Source organism: Tachyglossus aculeatus, chromosome 2, assembly GCF_015852505.1.
Source record: "Tachyglossus aculeatus isolate mTacAcu1 chromosome 2, mTacAcu1.pri, whole genome shotgun sequence".
Lineage (NCBI taxonomy): Eukaryota > Metazoa > Chordata > Mammalia > Monotremata > Tachyglossidae > Tachyglossus > Tachyglossus aculeatus.
This window is the reverse complement of record NC_052067.1, coordinates 46,966,037-46,983,409: the sequence shown is the minus strand read 5'-3', so window position 1 is coordinate 46,983,409 and position 17,373 is coordinate 46,966,037. Positions and strand designations below refer to the sequence as shown.

General features: G+C 46.5%; 1 protein-coding gene across 1 annotated transcript in view; it reads left to right on the top strand.

The window, feature by feature from the left end:
• The window catches only part of ITGA9 (integrin subunit alpha 9), a 285,545-nt gene that overhangs the window by 192,087 nt on the left and 76,085 nt on the right, over window positions 1-17,373 (top strand). Inside the window, exon 18 of the mRNA XM_038761964.1 lies at window positions 928-1,078. Coding sequence (XP_038617892.1) covers window positions 928-1,078 — 151 coding nt within the window. The remainder of the gene's footprint in view (window positions 1-927; window positions 1,079-17,373) is intronic.

Genomic DNA, 17,373 nt, shown 5'->3' with positions numbered 1-17,373 from the left:
GCAAAACTAAAATAGCTTTTTCCTGAGCCTGTTCTATCTGTAAACTGATCATTACCCTCCAGCTTCTAAATACTGACCACCAATAACAAACAGATAGCTGCAGCAGTAACTGGAGGTCAATGGATTTGTTTCCTGAAACTCATGCAAGAGTGTAGAAATCTCCCCCAAATTATTTTTCTGAACTTTTGCCTCCCTTCTGAGCTGGCACATCCATAATTCCTGCAGTTCTCCTCCCAGTCAGTCAAAAAATCAATCAATCAGTAGTATTTATTGAGCATTTACTGTACATTGAGTACTGGACTGCTTGCAATCTAGTTAGGATGGTTGTGGCTGGGGCATGTATCTGCTTATTGTTACATTGTACTCTTCAAGTGCTTAATACAGTATTCTGCACACAGTAAGTGCTCAATAAATAGGAGTGACTGAATGAATGAATAGGGAGACAGATATTAAAATAAATTACCCATAGGGAAGGGATAGAATATGGGGATACGGACATGGGAGGTGTGGGGCTGGGATGGGGTGAATATCAAAGGGGAGAGTACAATATAATAGAGTTGGTAGACACATTCCCTGCCCAGAAGGAGTGTACAGTCTAGAAGAATAAAGTTCCAGAGATGGGAATGATGGTCAGTGGGTGTTTTGTTTTTCCGTCTTTGGGAAAAGAGGTTGGTTCAGTGAGTGCCGGGTGGATCAGGAAAAGGCAAACGTTTGCCTAAAACATGGGCATGTTGATACCTCTTGTCTCATGGCCTGAAGGACAGGGGGTGTTCAGGATGTGGTGCATTCATTCATTCAATTGTATTTATTGAGCACTTACTGTGTGCAGAGCACTGTACTAAGTGCTCAGTGCCTGGCACATGGTAAGTACTTAACAAATGCCACTGAACAGAAAAAGAGCTAAACGGTGTTTCTGTCTGATTGTAGCATGGATGAGAAAAACCCTTATCTGGCACTGGGAGCCGTCAAGAACATTTCCCTCAACATCTCCATCTCCAACCTCGGAGACGATGCCTACGATACCAACGTGTCCTTCAATGTTTCCCGGGAACTCTTCTTCATCAACATGTGGCAGAAGGTAAGGACAGGATTGTACCCTCCCGAGCACTTAGTCCAGTGCTCTGCACACAGTAAACACTCAGTAAATACCACTGATTGTTTGCTTGGTGGAACTGACTGAATTGAATTGATTGGAGAAGTAGGTTGGCCTCATGGATAAAGCATGGGACTAGGTGCCAGAGGATCCTGGAAAAGGACTCTTGCCTCTGTTCCTCTAGACTGTGAGCTCATTATAGGCTTATTATGAATGTAAGCTCATTAGCATCTGCTAATTCTGATATATCATACTCTCCTGTCACCTGTTGCCAGGGACTGGTTCGGGAATTGGTAGGGGGAGAGAAGAAGGTCAGAGTCAAGGGCTGAATCTCTACAAAATTTTTTCTGTGTGGAACATTGAACTTCCCTTTTTGGAAGGATATGCTGATTTAGTTATTTTGGATGCGGCAAGCTGAATTTCCATTTTGGGAGGAATATGAATACTTAATTATATTGGGGCTTCCCTATTGGGAGGAATATACTTAGCAGTTACGCGTGGTGAAAAACCTAGCTCCCAACCACGAACGCTTCCCACCTGGAGGGATTCACTTCCGCGTTGCTTGCAAGTGGCAAAGCACCAAGCTCCCTCCAAAGAACACTTCCCAATCAGGAGGAATTCATTTCTGCGGTACACGCCCATGGCGAAGTGCCCTAGCTTCCAGACCCACAAGCGTTCAGCGGGACCCTCATCCATCCCACGGTTCCTCACTTGGTGCAGACAAAGCAGGCGTCCCACGCTCTGGGCAGAGGTGACCCACGGTCCGCTGCTGCAAATCTCAATTTGCTATCCCATAGGTCAGAGGCGTCAGGCTGCTCCCAGGCCATTCCAGCTTCTGGCCTCCACTTGTCCAATCTCTTCCCCCCACCCCATAACTTATTTGATTAGCATGGGGACGAGAGACACCTTCTGTATTCCCCTCCTGGGATGCCTACCTAGCAGTATCCCACCTGTGCTTCCGAGTTCCACCTAGCTAGATCAGGAAGTCACAAGTAGCATTTTGACCTTGAGATGTTGGGGGCCCGGGTTCACCTAGGCACATCTACCAAGCACTTAGTACAGTGCTTTGCACATAGTAAGTGTTCGATAAATATGATTGCTTGTTTGAAGAAGACAGCTAAGAGAAGAATGAACACTTGTCTCTTTCTCAGGTCAATTTCCACAGGTCCTCCTTTTGGTTGGCCAAGGCTTGTTGTGTAGGAAAGGCCTGTGCACTACCCGACCCCCACAAGATTCTGGATTTACTGTGAGGTCATTCTCCTATTACAACCCAGCCCACACACTTCACTCCTCTAATGTCTACCAACTCACTGTACCTGGATCTCATCTATCTCGCTGCCAAACTCTCACCCATATCTTGCCTCTGGTCTGAAATGCCCTCCCTCTTCATCTCCAACAGACCATCACTCTCACCTGTCTTCAAAACCTTATTGACAGCACATCTCCTCCCGGAGGTCTTCCCTAACTAAGTCCTATTCTCCTTTTTTCCACTCCCTTCTGCATTATCCTGACTTGCTCCCTTTTTTCATGCCCACCCCCCCCCAGCCCCACAGCACTTATGTACATATAAGTAGTTTTATTTATTTAAATTCATGTCTATCTCCTCCTCTAGACTAAAGGCTGTCGACAGGGAAAATATCTGTCATTTTGTTATATTATACTTCCCCAAGCACTTAGTACAGTGCTCTGAGAACAGTGTGTTCAATAAGTACTATTTGTTAGTTGATTGATTTCAATTGATTGATTTCAAGATTGGGCTGTTCCTTCCTCCTCTCTTCAATCTCACCCACTTTCTGAAAATGTGATAGCAGAGCTGATGCTCTCATTTTCTTGCTAGAGTCTTTAGCTCATGCCCCCTGTTTTTCCTGGTATTTATTTAGCACTTTACTGTGTGTCAAGCACTGTTCTAAGTGCTGGGGTAGATTCAAGATAATCAGTTTAGAAGCAGTCTCTGTCCCACAGAGAGCTCCCAGTATATATCAGAGAGGGAGGGGAATTTAATCCTTATTTTACAGATGAGGTAACTGAGGCAGAGGAGTGAAGTGACTTGCCCTTGGTCACACAGCTGACAAGTGGTGGGGCCATGATTGGAACCCATGACCTCTGATTCCAGGCCTGTGCTCTTTCCACTAGGCCACACTCCCACTAGGGGTACTGCTTGGCTTTTTGGCTTCCTGGATTCTGCATGGGACTGGGTCTCCAGTCACCTCTCCCCTCCCAGCCCTCCTGAAGAATCTCAGTGGTCTTTGGTTATATCCCTCCAGGGCAGATTAACCAGTTACCCAGCATCCCCTGTGAAAGTCATTTCACATCCCTCCTTCCCCCACCTCATGCCTCCCTGAGTGCTCTGCCTGGCTGAGGAGGCTGTCGGGTCATATTCCCGTGGAGGCCTGCCTGGGCAGAAATCCAAACCCAAAAATCATGGAATAAAAATTATGACTCACAGGATTCCCCTTCCTAGAACCGTGCAGAGTGAAAGAGACCATTGTTGTCCAGGGGCTTCGAGCAACTGTCTCCCCGGAGTTCTTTTCATTTTCAAGTCCTATAAGTACAACATGGTGACAGCAAGGGATTGAGGGGTTCGGGAGGAAGTGTAAAAGGAGAGATACCTGGTTTTGGGGACTTCCTGGCCTTGAGAAGGGAGCATCTGGGGATGGGAGCCACTTGGCCAGGAAACGAATTGAACTCATTTCATTTTGTTTTCAACTGTGACTGTGTCCAAACTGATTATCTTGTATCTATTCCAGTGCTTAACAAATACCACAAAAAAACACAACAAAAAAAACCCCCAAAACTCCTGTGAACCTCAGTCTCCTTTCCTTTGAAAGGGAAAGGAAAACCTCTCCATTATATAACCTTCATGTTCATGGGGCCTGATAGGAGAAAAGTTCTGGAGACTGCAAGCTTGTTGTGGGCCAAGAAAGTGTCTACTAACTCTGTTCTATTGTATTCTCCCAAGCTCTTAGTCCAGTGCTCCGCACCCAGTAAGCACTAAATAAATATGGTTGATTGAGTGATTGGCTAGGACAAGCTTTGTAGAACACAGGTGTGTCATACAGAGGGAAATTGGGCCAGGGCTAGCGTTTGCCATCCATCTGGCTCTCCACTGGACAGTAAGCTTGTTGTGGGCAGGGAATGGGTCTACCAACTCTGTTGATTGTAGAGAAGTAGTATTGCATAGTGGATAAAGCACAGGCCTGGGAGTCAGAAGGTCTTGGGTTCTAATCCCAACTCAACCACTCGTCTGCTGGGTGACCTTAGGTAAGTCCCTTCACTTCTCTGGGCCTCAGTTACTTCATCTGGAAAATGGAGATTGAGACTGTGAGCCCCATGAGGGACAGGGACTGTGTCCTACCTGATTAACTTGTGTCTAACCCAGTGCTTAGAACAGTTCTTGGCACATAGTAAGTACTTAACAAGTGCTATTGTTATTATTATTATTCTCCCAAGCACTTAGTGCACTGCCCTGCTTATAGTAAGTGCTCAATAAATACGGTTGGTAGTGACAGTACAATGGAAAGAGAAAGCAGCCTGATTCTGTGGCCTTCCTGGGCAGAGCCTTGATGAAATTGAGTTTCCTTTGATTCCCCAGTGGGGTTCAGGAGTCAGAGGTGAGAAAAGTGGGGGGAAGGAAGGAGCTGTTTGCCTGGAAGGAGACTGAGAATGAGCGGCCAGAGAGGTAGAAGCAGCATGGCTCAGCGGAAAGAGCATGGGCTTTGGAGTCAGAGGTCATGGGTTCAAACCCCCGCTCCGCCAATTGTCAGCTGTGTGACTTTGGGCAAGTCATTTCACTTCTCTGTGCCTCAGTTACCTCATCTGTAAAATTGGGGATTTAGACTGTGATTCCCCCGTGGGACAACCTGATCACCTTGTAACCTCCCCAGCACTTAGAACAGTGCTTTGCACATCGTAAGCACTTAATAAATGCCATCGTCATTATTATTATTATTAGGAGGGGAACCAGGGGAGGACAACATCGGTGAAACCGAGATTGGATAATGTTTCCAGGAGAAGGGGATGGTCGACAGGCAGCAGAGAGGTCGAGGCGGATTAGGATGGATTTAGCAAGGAGATCATTTGCAAAGACGGTTTCTGTGGAGGGAAGGGGATGGAAGCCAGATTGGAGATGGTCAGGGAGAGAACTGGAGGAGACTAACTTGAGACAGAGGGTGTAAGCAACCTGCTCAAGGAGTTTAGAGAGGAACGGTAGGTAGGAACGGTACATATATATGTAGTTATGTTTGTACGTATTTATTACTCTATTAATTTATTTATTTAAAATGGGAGAGTTGAAGAAGGGGCAGGAGGAGGGAAGGACTGGAGAAGTGAAGCGATGATTTTAGGGGGATCATGCCTGATGATTTTAATTTTTTGAGTAAAGTCGGTAGCCCAGGTCATTAGGGAAAAAGCATAGGGGAGGTGAGGGGTTAGGGGGTTTGAGAAGGGAGTTAAACATCTTAAACAACTGGTGAGAGTAATAGGTATGGGTGTCAATAAGGATGGATAATTAATTTTGCTGGGCTGAGGAGAGGACAGAGATAAAGCAGAATAGGTTGGCATTAGTGGCTTAGTGGGTAGAGCAGGGGGCTGGGAGTCAGAAGGTCATGGGTTCTAATCCCAGATCTGCTTCATGTCTGCTGTATTCATTCATTCAGTCATATTTATTGAGTGCTTACTGTGTGCAGAGCACTGACCTGGGCAAGTCACTTAACTTCCCTGGACCTTAGTTACCTCATCTGTAAAATGGGGATTAAGAGTGTGAGCCCCGTGTGGGACAGGGACTACATCCAACCTAACTTGTATCTGCCCCAGTGCTTAGAATAGTGATGGTCACATAGTAAGTGCTCAACAAGTAGCATAATTATCATTATTATTTTAGAGGAGTGAAGTGTGTGGATTGGGGGATGGAAGGGTCCAGAGAGTGAGGAGAAAAAACACTCATTCAAGGCGAGTAGATTCAGTTCCATGTTCAGCTCAGCTTAAAACCCTCTTCATCTGTGGTTGTTCAGAAACTACCCCAGGTTCAGCATTGTCTGATTCTTGATCACGTCAGGGATGGTATGTCTCACTTTGTTTTCTTTGTAATGCAAATCCACAATCTTCCCTAAAGAGCTAGCCCTGTTTCCTTTGCCTGAGGAGTTCCTCTCTTCTCACTGGAAAGACAGATGGCTCAAGATGGTGCCAGGAGATAAACGTGAATGGATTTGAAGCCGACTTCACACAAATTTACATGTATACAGCCCTTGGTGAATCTAGCTACATTCAGACCCTTCCCCCACATGGCCCCAGATTGCATTTCCCAGACCAGAGATGGGTCACCCTGAGAACAGGACAGACAGAAACTGTCACTGTATATGTGCTCCGTTCTCCTTTTGACACATCTTCCTCCCATCTTGTGAGAACAAGAAAATTGGCCCTGATGTACTTTGTGACTTCTCTCTCTACTCTCTGAGAGGCTCCCTGCTTTCTCAAGAGGCCCTGCAGAGTAGACTGTGACATCATACAGCTGGGCTACAAGCTAGGAGGAATAATAATAATAATGATAATTGTGGTATTTGTCCAGCGCCTGCTGAGGAGAAGCAGTGTGGACTGGTGGATAGAGCATGGGCCTGGGAGTCAGAAGGACCTGGGTTCTAATCCCAGCCCCACTACTTGTCTGCTGTGTGACCTTGGGCAAGTCACTTCACTTCTCTGTGCCTCAGTTACCTCATTTGCAAAATGGGGACTAAGACTGTGAGCCCTGTGAGTGTGGGACAGCGACTGTGCCCAACTCAATTACCTCGTTATTACCCCAGTGCTTAGAACAGTGCCTGGCACATAGTAAACACTTAACAAATACCATAATTATTAATATTATTATCATCGTAAGTGATATTTATCGGGAGCTTACTGTGTGCAGAGCACTGTACTAAGAGCTTGAGAGAGTACAATACACCAGAGTTGATAGACCCGTTTCCAGATTATGAATTTACAGTCTAAAAAGGTAGGTAGATTTATTCATTCATTCAATCGTATTTATTGAGCGCTTACTGTGTGCAAAGCACTGTACTGAGTGCTTATAGGTAGATATTAATATAAATAAATTTGTGCCATATAATTTATGGATGTGTACACAAGTGTCGTGGACTTGAGGGAGGGGCAAATATCAAAGGCCTAAAGGTCACAAATCCAAATGCCTACTATGTGCTAAGCATTGAGGTAGATAAAAGGTAACTAGGATGGACACATTCCCTGTCCCACGTGGAACTCACAACCTAAGAGGGAAGCTGACAGGTATTGAATCCTCATTTTACGGATGAGGAAACAGGCCCAGCGAGATTAAGTGACTCATCCAAGGTCACACAGCCAGCCCTGTGGGCAGAGAATGTGTCTGTTGCATTGTTATATTGTACTCTCCCAAGAGCTTAGTACAGTGCCCTGCACACAGTAAATGCTCAATAAATGCGTTTGATTGATTCCTTGAAATGATAGAAATGGGATTAGAACCCAGTTCCTCTGATTCCTAGTCTCGTGCTCTTTCCTCGAGGCCACGTGGCTTCCCCGGTTTGCATGGGCAGCAGAGGTCTTGGATGAATCCTGGGGCCCTCGATACTAATTGCAAGAGAAATCAGGCAGAGAGCAGTTCCCAAAGACAACCCTTTTTTCCCTTTCCCAGTTCCAAACTTCCTGATTCTGGCTCCTCTCTCTATGGGGCTGGAAGCTCTCTCTTTTGGAGAATGCTGTTCTTTCTCTCCCACTGCCTGGCCCCTCTCTCTGGCAGTGGAGATAAACTGATTGCTCGCCGGAAGCCTCTGAATTTTCTCTAAGATTAGGAAACACCGACTGTTCCTTTCCCAGACCAGCTCTGGTGAATAGGAGACCCCAGGTGACAGGAAGGCGCTGGAGAGTCTTCATCAGTGCATGGAGAAGCAGAGTTGTTAGTCAATTGTATTTATTGAGTGCTTACTGCATGCAGAGCACTGTACTAAGTGCTTGGGAGAGAACACTAGAAAAATATATCAGGCACACTTCCTGCCCACAACGAGCTTGCAGTCTAGAGGGAGCTTACAGTTTAGTCTAGTTTACAAGCCTGCCAAACCCAAACCTGTCTTAGTGCTTTATCTGGGATGCTTGGTTTGTCTTTTCTTATGCCGTTGAGTCATTTCCGACCCGTAGCGACACCATGGACACATCTCTCCCAGAACGTCCTGCTCTCCATCTGCAGTCGTTCTTGTAGTGGATCCATTTTGCAGTTTGATAAATTACACACCTTGCTCCTCTAATGCCAACCTTCTAAGTGCTCCTTGGTCTCGTCTATCTCATCTCCGACCCCTCGCCTACCTCCTGCATCTGGCCTGAAACTCCCTCCTTCTTCATATCAATCAGATGATCCCTCTCCCCACCTTCAAAGCCAGATTAAAATCCCATCTCCTCCAATAGGCTTTCCCCAACAAAGTCCTCAATTCCCCAATTTCCCCTTTCTTCTGCATCAGCCTTGCGCTTGGATTTGCATCCTTAATCACCCCGCCCTCAGTCCCACAGCATTTATATACCTATCCATAATTTATTTATATTAATGTCTGTCTCCCCCTCTAGACTATAAGAAAATCGTAGGCAGGGAACATGTCTACCAAGTCCGTTGTAATGTTCTCTCCCAAGTGCAGTTCCCTGCAACAGCAAGCCATCAATAAATATGATTGATCAAGTGCACAACTTTCTTTGAGTAATGTCAGCAGAGGTCCAGAGAGTCATGGGCCTGGGGGCAGGAGGACCTGAGTTCTAATCCCGGCTCTGCCGCTTGTCTGTTGTGTGACCTTGGGCAAATAATAATAATAATAATGATGATGGTATTTATTAAGTGCTTACTATGTGCCAAGCATTGTTCTAAGCCCTGGGGTAGATACAAGGTAATCAGGTTGTCCCACATGGGGCTCACAGTCTTAATCCCCATTGTACAGATGAGGGAACTGAGGCACAGAGAAAGTAAGTGACGTGCCCAAGGTCACAGAGCAGACAAGTGGCGGAGCCGGGATTAGAACCTATGGCCTCTGACTCCCAAGCCGGTGCGCTTTCCACTAAGCCACGCTGCTTCTCTTCACTTCTCTGTTCCTCAGTTACCTCATCTGTAAAATGGGGATTAATACTGTGAGCCCCGTGTGGGACAGGGACTGTGTCCAACCTGATTAGCTTGTATCTACCCCAAGGCTTAGAACAGTGCCTGGCACATAGTAAGTGCTTAACAAATACCATGAAAAAAAGATCATCACACCGCAAGACTGTCTCAGAAAGTGTAGGCCCAAACCACTGGATTTTGATCTTGGGCAAAACAGTCAGGTCACAATTCCCACTTGCCCTGAAGGGGTGGGAAAAAAGCAAGCGCTTCCATAAAGCAGTGTGACATCTCTTAAAAACAAAGCCATTCAGGTGAACTGCTAAGCTTCTTGGTAACTTGAGAAGAGAGCATTTAGGCTCCCTGGGGAGGAGGTGACTAGAGATTTAGAAGGAAGCACTGGTGTCTCTTTCCTTGAATGAGAATATGTCCCAGGAAGGCCTCTACCTGCTTTCACACTACCACATTCAGGTCAGGCACAGAGGGCGATATTAGTTTTGGCAAGAGGAAATGAGATTTCTTTTGCTTGGCTCTAAGCACACAGTCACCTTTGATTTGCCCTGTGCCTCATGGATGAATAAGGCGATGTGAGAGGGAGCGTATGTTTGTAACAAAGAGTTAGGGACTTGTTTATAAAGCCACAATTCAGCTCACCCCAGTAGAGAACACCTCGGTCTGACAGGGCTGAGTTGAATGTGTCTGTGTTGAGGTGACGGGACTCTTGTTCCCTGAGTCTGTGGAGCAAGAAGGATTTGGGATAGCAGAGGGAGGGATTATTACCAGGAATCAGTGTATCTCTAGAACAATTCTCTGAGTACACCTTGGGCTACACCTCTCTGGGTACATCTCTCTTGAGCAACATATCTCTGAGAAGAGCGTGGCCTAGTGGATAGAGCTCAGGCCTGGGAGTCAGAAGGACCTGGGTTCCAATCCCTGCCATGCCACTTGCCTGCTGTGTGATGTGGGCAAATCACTTCACTCCTCGGTGCCTCAGTTTCCTCAACTCTAAAATGGGAATTTTAGAGTTCCTCCTACTTAGATTGTGAGCCCCCTGCGTGACAGGGACTGTGTTCCACCTGGTTAATTTGTATCTACCCCAATGCTTGGCACATAGTAAGCACTGAGCAATTATTGTTACTATTCTTATACTTATATGGCATGGTTATTCATATGTAGCATCTCTAGAGTGTCAGCTCCTTGATGGTAGGGTTCATATTCATTGACTCTATTGTACTCTCTCAAGCACTTATATAGTGCTTCGCACACAGAAAGTGCTCGGGAAACATCGTGGATGGATGGACTGATTGATTGATTGGTTGACTGGATCTAGGTTACTTAATAGTGCTGACAACCTGCTGAGTTGGAAGACAGGAGCAAATAGGCAGCCTGCCCAACTAGGGTCATCAACTGGGCACCCCCACCTCTGATGCCACTTTCAGTGCTATCTGGCAGCTGAAGAAGTTTCTTGGTTGATAATAATTGTGGTATTTGATAAGTGCCTACTATGTGCCAGGTACTGTACTAAGCACTGGGGTAGATACAAAAAAATCAAGTTGGACGCAGTCCCTGTCCCACATGAGGCTCACCATCTTAATCCTCATTTAACAGATGAGGGAACTGAGGTGCAGAGAATTGAAGTGAGTTGCCCAATGTCACACAGCAGACAACTGGTGGAACCAGGATTAGAACTCAGGTCCTCTGTCTCCCAGGCCTGTGCTCTTCCCACAAGGCCATGTTGCTTCTCTTAAATTCCAGATTTACTAGGGCATGTCATCACAAACCCTCTCGCCATATGTCAGCACCCCTCCATCCTGCCCCTCATATCATGGCTATGACCACCCGTTTTTCCTGGTTTTCTGAATAACAATCTGAACAATAACGATAATAACTGCAGCCTTTCTGAAGCACTTACTATATGTCAAACATTGTTCCAAGTGCCGGGGTAAACCCAAGTTAATCAGGTTGGATACAGTCACTGTCTCACATGGGACTCACAGTCAAAATAGTTAGGCAGGAGAACAGGTATTTCACCCCATTTTACAGTTGAGGAAACTGAGGCACAGAGACTTTCCCAGCATCACACCAGAGGTAATGTGTCTCTTCACTGTTATATTGCGCTCTCCCATGAGCTTAGTACAGTGTTCTTCACACAGTAAGTGCTCACTAAATAGGATTGACTAACTGACAATTATTATTATTACTATTAAGTGACAGACACGGGATAAGAACCCAGGTCCTCTGGACTCCCAGACCTGGGCTCTTTCACTAGGCCACGCTGCTTCCCTAAGTTTGAGACAGCGTTCTTAGACTTAAAGACAAAACAGCTATTCTTCTATCATTTGGAACTCTGCTATCCTGTCCCGTGGGATTTGATTCAGATCTAATGGGGATTTAACGAGGTGAGAGAAGTATGTGAAAGGGACACTAAAAGATTATTTAAAGAACCAATGCTTTACAAGCCACTAAATGCCACCCAACAGGGCTGAGTGAAGTCCAGAGATTTCCCTGGATAGGCCTGGAGTGCTTGAAAATCCAGGCGATCTCTGACCCCAGAAGTTAACTCGGAAGAGCATGTTTATAGTAAGTCAGTCAATCATATTTGACTGTTATGTTGCCAACTTGTACTTCCCAAGCGCTTAGTACAGTGCTCTGCACACAGTAAGCGCTCAATAAATACAATTGAATGAATGCATGAATATTTATTGAATGCTTACTGTGTGTAGAGCGCTGTACTAAGCACTTGGGAGAGTACACTAGAACAATATTACAGATACATTCTCTGCCCACAAAGAGTTTACAGTTTGGAGGGATCTCATAAGGCTGAATGTCAGGAAACTTGGAGGTCATTTGCCTTTTCCGGGCCTGAGTTTGCCCACCTATTCGAGGAGATTGGCTCACTCGACAGGTTCCATAGCTTCTGTAAACAACTGATGAAAAGATTTCTGTCTTGGTCATTTCACAGCTGGAGGGATGGGTTGGGTATTAAGGATGTCCCCTCCCACAATTTGGTCTTGTATTTCAAGCAGCCAGCGTTGGCCATCCCTCTACTTCTTTCTGGGACTGGCTCGTGTAGGGTTAATATCAGAAACTTTTTACCTTCCCCACCACCCTCAAAACCTGTACCACCTAGCATTTTTTTTATGGTATTGGTTAAGGGCTTACTATGTGGCAGTCACTGTACTAAGTGCTGGGGCAGATACAAGCTCATCAGGTTGGACCCAGTCCCTGTCCCACATTGGGCTCATAGTCGTATTCTCCATTTTTGACAGCTGAGGGAACTGAAGCCCAGAGAAGTGAAGTGACTTGCCCAAGGTCACCCAGCAGACAAGTGGTGGAGCTGGGGATTAGAACCCAGGTCCTTCTGACTCCCAGGCCTGTGTCTATCAGCTAGGCTACACTCAAACTCTGGGGGGAACTGGGGGATGGCAAGGAGCGGGAGGTGAGGGGGTCATTCATTCATTCAATCGTATTTACTGAGCGCTTACTGTGTGCAGAGCACTGTACTAAGCGCTTGGGAAGTACAAGTTGGCAACATATAGAGATGGTCCCTACCCAACAGCGGGCTCACAGTCTAGAAGGGGGAGACAGACAACAAAACAAAACATATTAACAAAATAAAATAAATAGAATAAATATGTACAAATAAAATAAATAAATAGAGTAATAAATACGTACAAACATACATACATACATACAGGTGTTGTGGGGAGGGGAAGGAGGTAAGGTGGGGGAGATGGGGTGGGGGAGGAGGGGGAGAGAAAGGAAGGGGCTCAGTCTGGGAAGGCCTCCTGGAGGAGGTGAGCTCTCAGTAGGGCTTTGAAGGGAGGAAGCAGAGCTAGCTTGGCGGATGTGCGGAGGGAGGGCATTCCAGGCCAGGGGGATGACATGGGCCGGTGGTCGACGGCGGGACATCTGCTGTAGTTCTTCAAGGAGGGGGGCATGATTTACACTCAGATAAATAACGATGGAGTTTTGATTTTTGGTGTTGTCCCCTGAGCACCAGGAGCAGGCTGGACCGATATCTCTTCCATCTGTGTTGGCATTTGTTAAGCACTTACTATGTGCCAGGCACCGTATTAAGTACTGGGGTGGATACAAGCAAATAGGTTGGACATAGTCTCTGTCCTGCATGAGGCTTGCCATCTTAATCCCAATCTAAGAGATGAGGTAACTGAGGCACAGAGAAATGAAGTCACTTGCCCAGGGTCACCAAGCAGACAAGTGGCGGAGCTGGAATTAGAACCCAGGTTCTTCCAACTCCCAGGCCCACGCTCTATCCACTAGGCCATACTGCTTCTCTGTGCACCTCAGCCCTCTCTTGTGAGCTGCACGGGATTCCTAGTCTACCCCCCATCCCTCTGGTCCCCCAGAGCCAGATGCCACAGCCTGCTTCTCCCTCCTCTCAAATGCTACTCCGGCCACCTGTGCTTCTGACCCCATTTCCTCTCATCTCATGAAATCTCTCACTCCATCCCTTCTCCCCTCCTTAACTTCCATCTTCAACTGCTCACTCTCCACTAGTTCCTTCCCCCCTGCCTTCAAACATACCCATGTCTCTCCCATCCTAAAAAAACCCTCTCTTGACCCCACCTCACGTTCTAGTTATCGCCCCATCTCCCTCCTACCATTCTTTTCCAAACTCCTCGTCTACATGCGCTGCCTCGAATTCCTCAACACCAACTCTCTCCTCGACCCCCTCCAGTCTGGCTTCTGTCCCCTACATTCCACAGAAACTGCCCTCTCAAGGTCACCAATGACCTCCTGCTTGCCAAATCCAACGGCTCATAATCTATCCTAATCCTCCTCGACCTCTCAGCTGCCTTCGACACTGTGGACCACCCCCTTCTCCTCAACACGCTATCCGACCTTGGCTTCACAGACTCCATCCTCTCCTGGTTCTCCTCTTATCTCTCCGGTCATTCATTCTCAGTCTCTTTTGCAGGCTCCTCCTCCCCCCTCCCATCCCCTTACTTTGGGGGTTCCTCAGGGTTCAGTTCTTGGTCCCCTTCTGTTCTTGATCTACACTCACTCCCTTGGTGAGCTCATTCGCTCCCACGGCTTCAACTATCATCTCTACGCTGATGACACCCAAATCTACATCTCTGCCCCTGCTCTCTCCCCCTCCCTCCAGGCTCGCATCTCCTCCTGCCTTCAGGACATCTCCATCTGGATGTCTGCCTGCCACCTAAAACTCAACATGTCCAAGACTGAACTCCTTGTCTTCCCTCCCAAACCCTGCCCTCTCCCTGACTTTCCCATCCCTGTTGACGGCACTACCATCCTTCCCGTCTCACAAGCCCGCAAACTTGGTGTCATCCTCGACTCCGCTGTCTCGTTCACCCCTCACATCCAAGCCGTCACCAAAACCTGCCGGTCTCAGCTCCGCAACATTGCCAAGATCTGCCCTTTCCTCTCCATCCAAACTGCTACCCTGCTCGTTCAAGCTCTCATCCTATCCCATCTGGACTACTGTATCAGCCTCCTCTCCGATCTCCCATCCTCTTGTCTCTCCCCACTTCAATCCATACTTCACGCCGCTGCCCGGATTGTCTTTGTCCAGAAACGCTCTGGGCATGTTACTCCCCTCCTCAAAAATCTCCAGTGGCTACCAATCAACCTACGCATCAGGCAGAAATTCCTCACCCTGGGCTTCAAGGCTGTCCATCACCTCGCCCCCTCCTACCTCACCTCCCTTCTCTCCTTCTCCAGCCCAGACCGCACCCGCTGCTCCTCTGCTGCTAATCTCCTCACCGTGCCTCGTTCTCGCCTGTGTCTCTGTCGACCCCCAGCCCACATCATCCCCCCTCCTTCCTCTCCCCCTCCCCCCTCCATCCCCCCCGCCTTACCTCCTTCCCTTCCCCACAGCACCTGTATATATATGTATATATGTTTGTACGTATTTATTACTCTATTTATTTTACTTGTACATATCTATTCTATTTATTTTATTTTGTTAATATGTTTTGTTTTGTTCTCTGTTTCCCCCTTCTAGACTGTGAGCCCACTGTTGGATAGGGACCGTCTCTATATGTTGCCAACTTGTACTTCCCAAGCACTTAGTACAGTGCTCTGCACACAGTAAGTGCTCAATAAATACGATTGATTGATTGATTGCTGGCCAGATCTACAGTCCAGTGCTCCCCGACTCCACCACACCCAGTTTTCTGCCCCTCAGCTTTTATTCTTAGAGAATACCATTAAAAATTAGCACACAAAAAAGAAAGGTTTGAAAGCCTGAATTCAAGGAACTTCAGCCAAGGGACCGAGCCATAAAAAAAACGAAAATCTAAAAGAGGCCAGGCTTCCTTAAGGCCACAGATCGGAGGAAAAGAGAAAGCAACAATTTTATCATCCGACTTCTGATCTTGTCCTCTGAAATGCTGTAGGGAACCCCATCAAGTTCAAGAGTCCAGATCCTCCATTTACCCAAAGTTCACCTAACCTTCCCGTGCACCTCAAGTGCTTGTGCTGCTTTTGAATCCTGAATTCTTTTCCCATGTGTAAGTTTTCTACAGTTAAGATTTCAGCTGTGGCAGAGAGGGAAAGCATAAAAAAGTCATCAGCTTCATGCAGAGAGCGATTCTCGTGACGACCCTTTCTTAGAAACTTCACGGAGAACCCTGTTCATGAGAGATGTGAGCAGGCCTGATTTATCTGGGTATGGTGGGAGAGCACCCCTAATTCATAATTCAGAGAGAGTCTCCTTGCAGAAGCAGAAATTCCAAACTGTGAAGTCGAATCGGAGGGGGCAGGGCTGGATAGAGACGTCCTTTCTAATGAGATCATGGAATAAGACAGGAAATCTGCGTCTAGTGCCAAAATAAACTTCTTTTTTTTTTTTTTTTTTTTTTTTGCTCGTTACAAAATAACCGCTGAGCATTTTTCTCCAGCATATTTTCAGGAAGGGAAGCAAAGAATGGACATGTTTGCTGACAAAAGGTGCTGTGTAGCCAACAGTGTGAGCCTAAGGGTGTGTGACACACGTGTCTTAATTATGCTAATCTGCTCTTTGCAGTCATCCGTGCTGTAAAAACTAGCTGAGCGCTCAGTGAGACTTTAGAGAATTTTATCCCTTTAGGACCAACGTGGAAATAATTCATAGAGGCAAGCTTTGTTGTTCCTGCTGTAAAACGTTGCAGGTTGTAAACTCCCTCTAGATTGTAAATTCACTGTGGGCAAGGGATGTGTCTGTCACGTTGTTATGTTGGATGTACAATACAGTCAGATAAGGCACAGTCCCTGTCCCACATGGGGCTCACCATCTGAGGGAAATGGATTGTTTGATGATTCGTTAGGCATTTGCTATGTGTCAAGCAAGGTACTAAGCGCTGGGTAGATTCAAGGTATTCAGGTCAGACACAATCCTTGCTGCCATCAGGGTTCACATTCTAAGTATGAGGGAGAAGAGGTATTGAATTCTCACTTTACAGTTGAGGAAACTGAATCAATCAATCAATCAATTGTATTTATTGAGCGCTTACTGTGTGGAGAGCACTGTACTAAGCGCTTGGGAAGTACAAGTTGGCAACATATAGAGAGCACAGAGAAGTTAAGTGACCTGCCCAAGATCACACGGCAGGCAAGTTGAGGAGTCGGGATTAGAACCTATGTTCTTTGATACCCAGGTCTGTGCTCTTTCTGCTAGGCCACACTGCTTCTTCTGAAGCATAATCAAAAAGTATTTGTAAAGTGTATTGGACACCTTTTATTGGTAATTCCTCAGGATATTTGTCAGCATGTTTGTCTCTATTGAGGGTTTGTTATGCGCATTGTTCCTCTCTTAATAATGATAATTGTGGTATTTGTTTAGCTCTTACTATGTGCCAAGCATTGAACACGAGTGTTGATAGAATCCAGTCAGATCAGACAAAAACCCTGTTCCACATGGGGCTCTGTATTTTACAGCTGAGGGAACTGAGACACAGAGAAGTGAAGTGACTTCCCCAAAGTCACACAGCAGACAAGTGGTGAAGCTGGGATTAGAATCCAGGTCCTTCTGACTTCCAGGCCCGTGCTCTCTCCACTAGTCCATGCTGCTTCTCACTTATACTTTAATGGGGGAGATGATCATAAATGCTCAATAAGTACCCTATAGAAGGCTCAGAGGGGGCAAATGAGTTGCATAAATTCATGCAGAAAGTTAGTAAGGAGAAGGATTAAGAAGCAGCGTGGGCTAGTGAGAAGCAGCGTG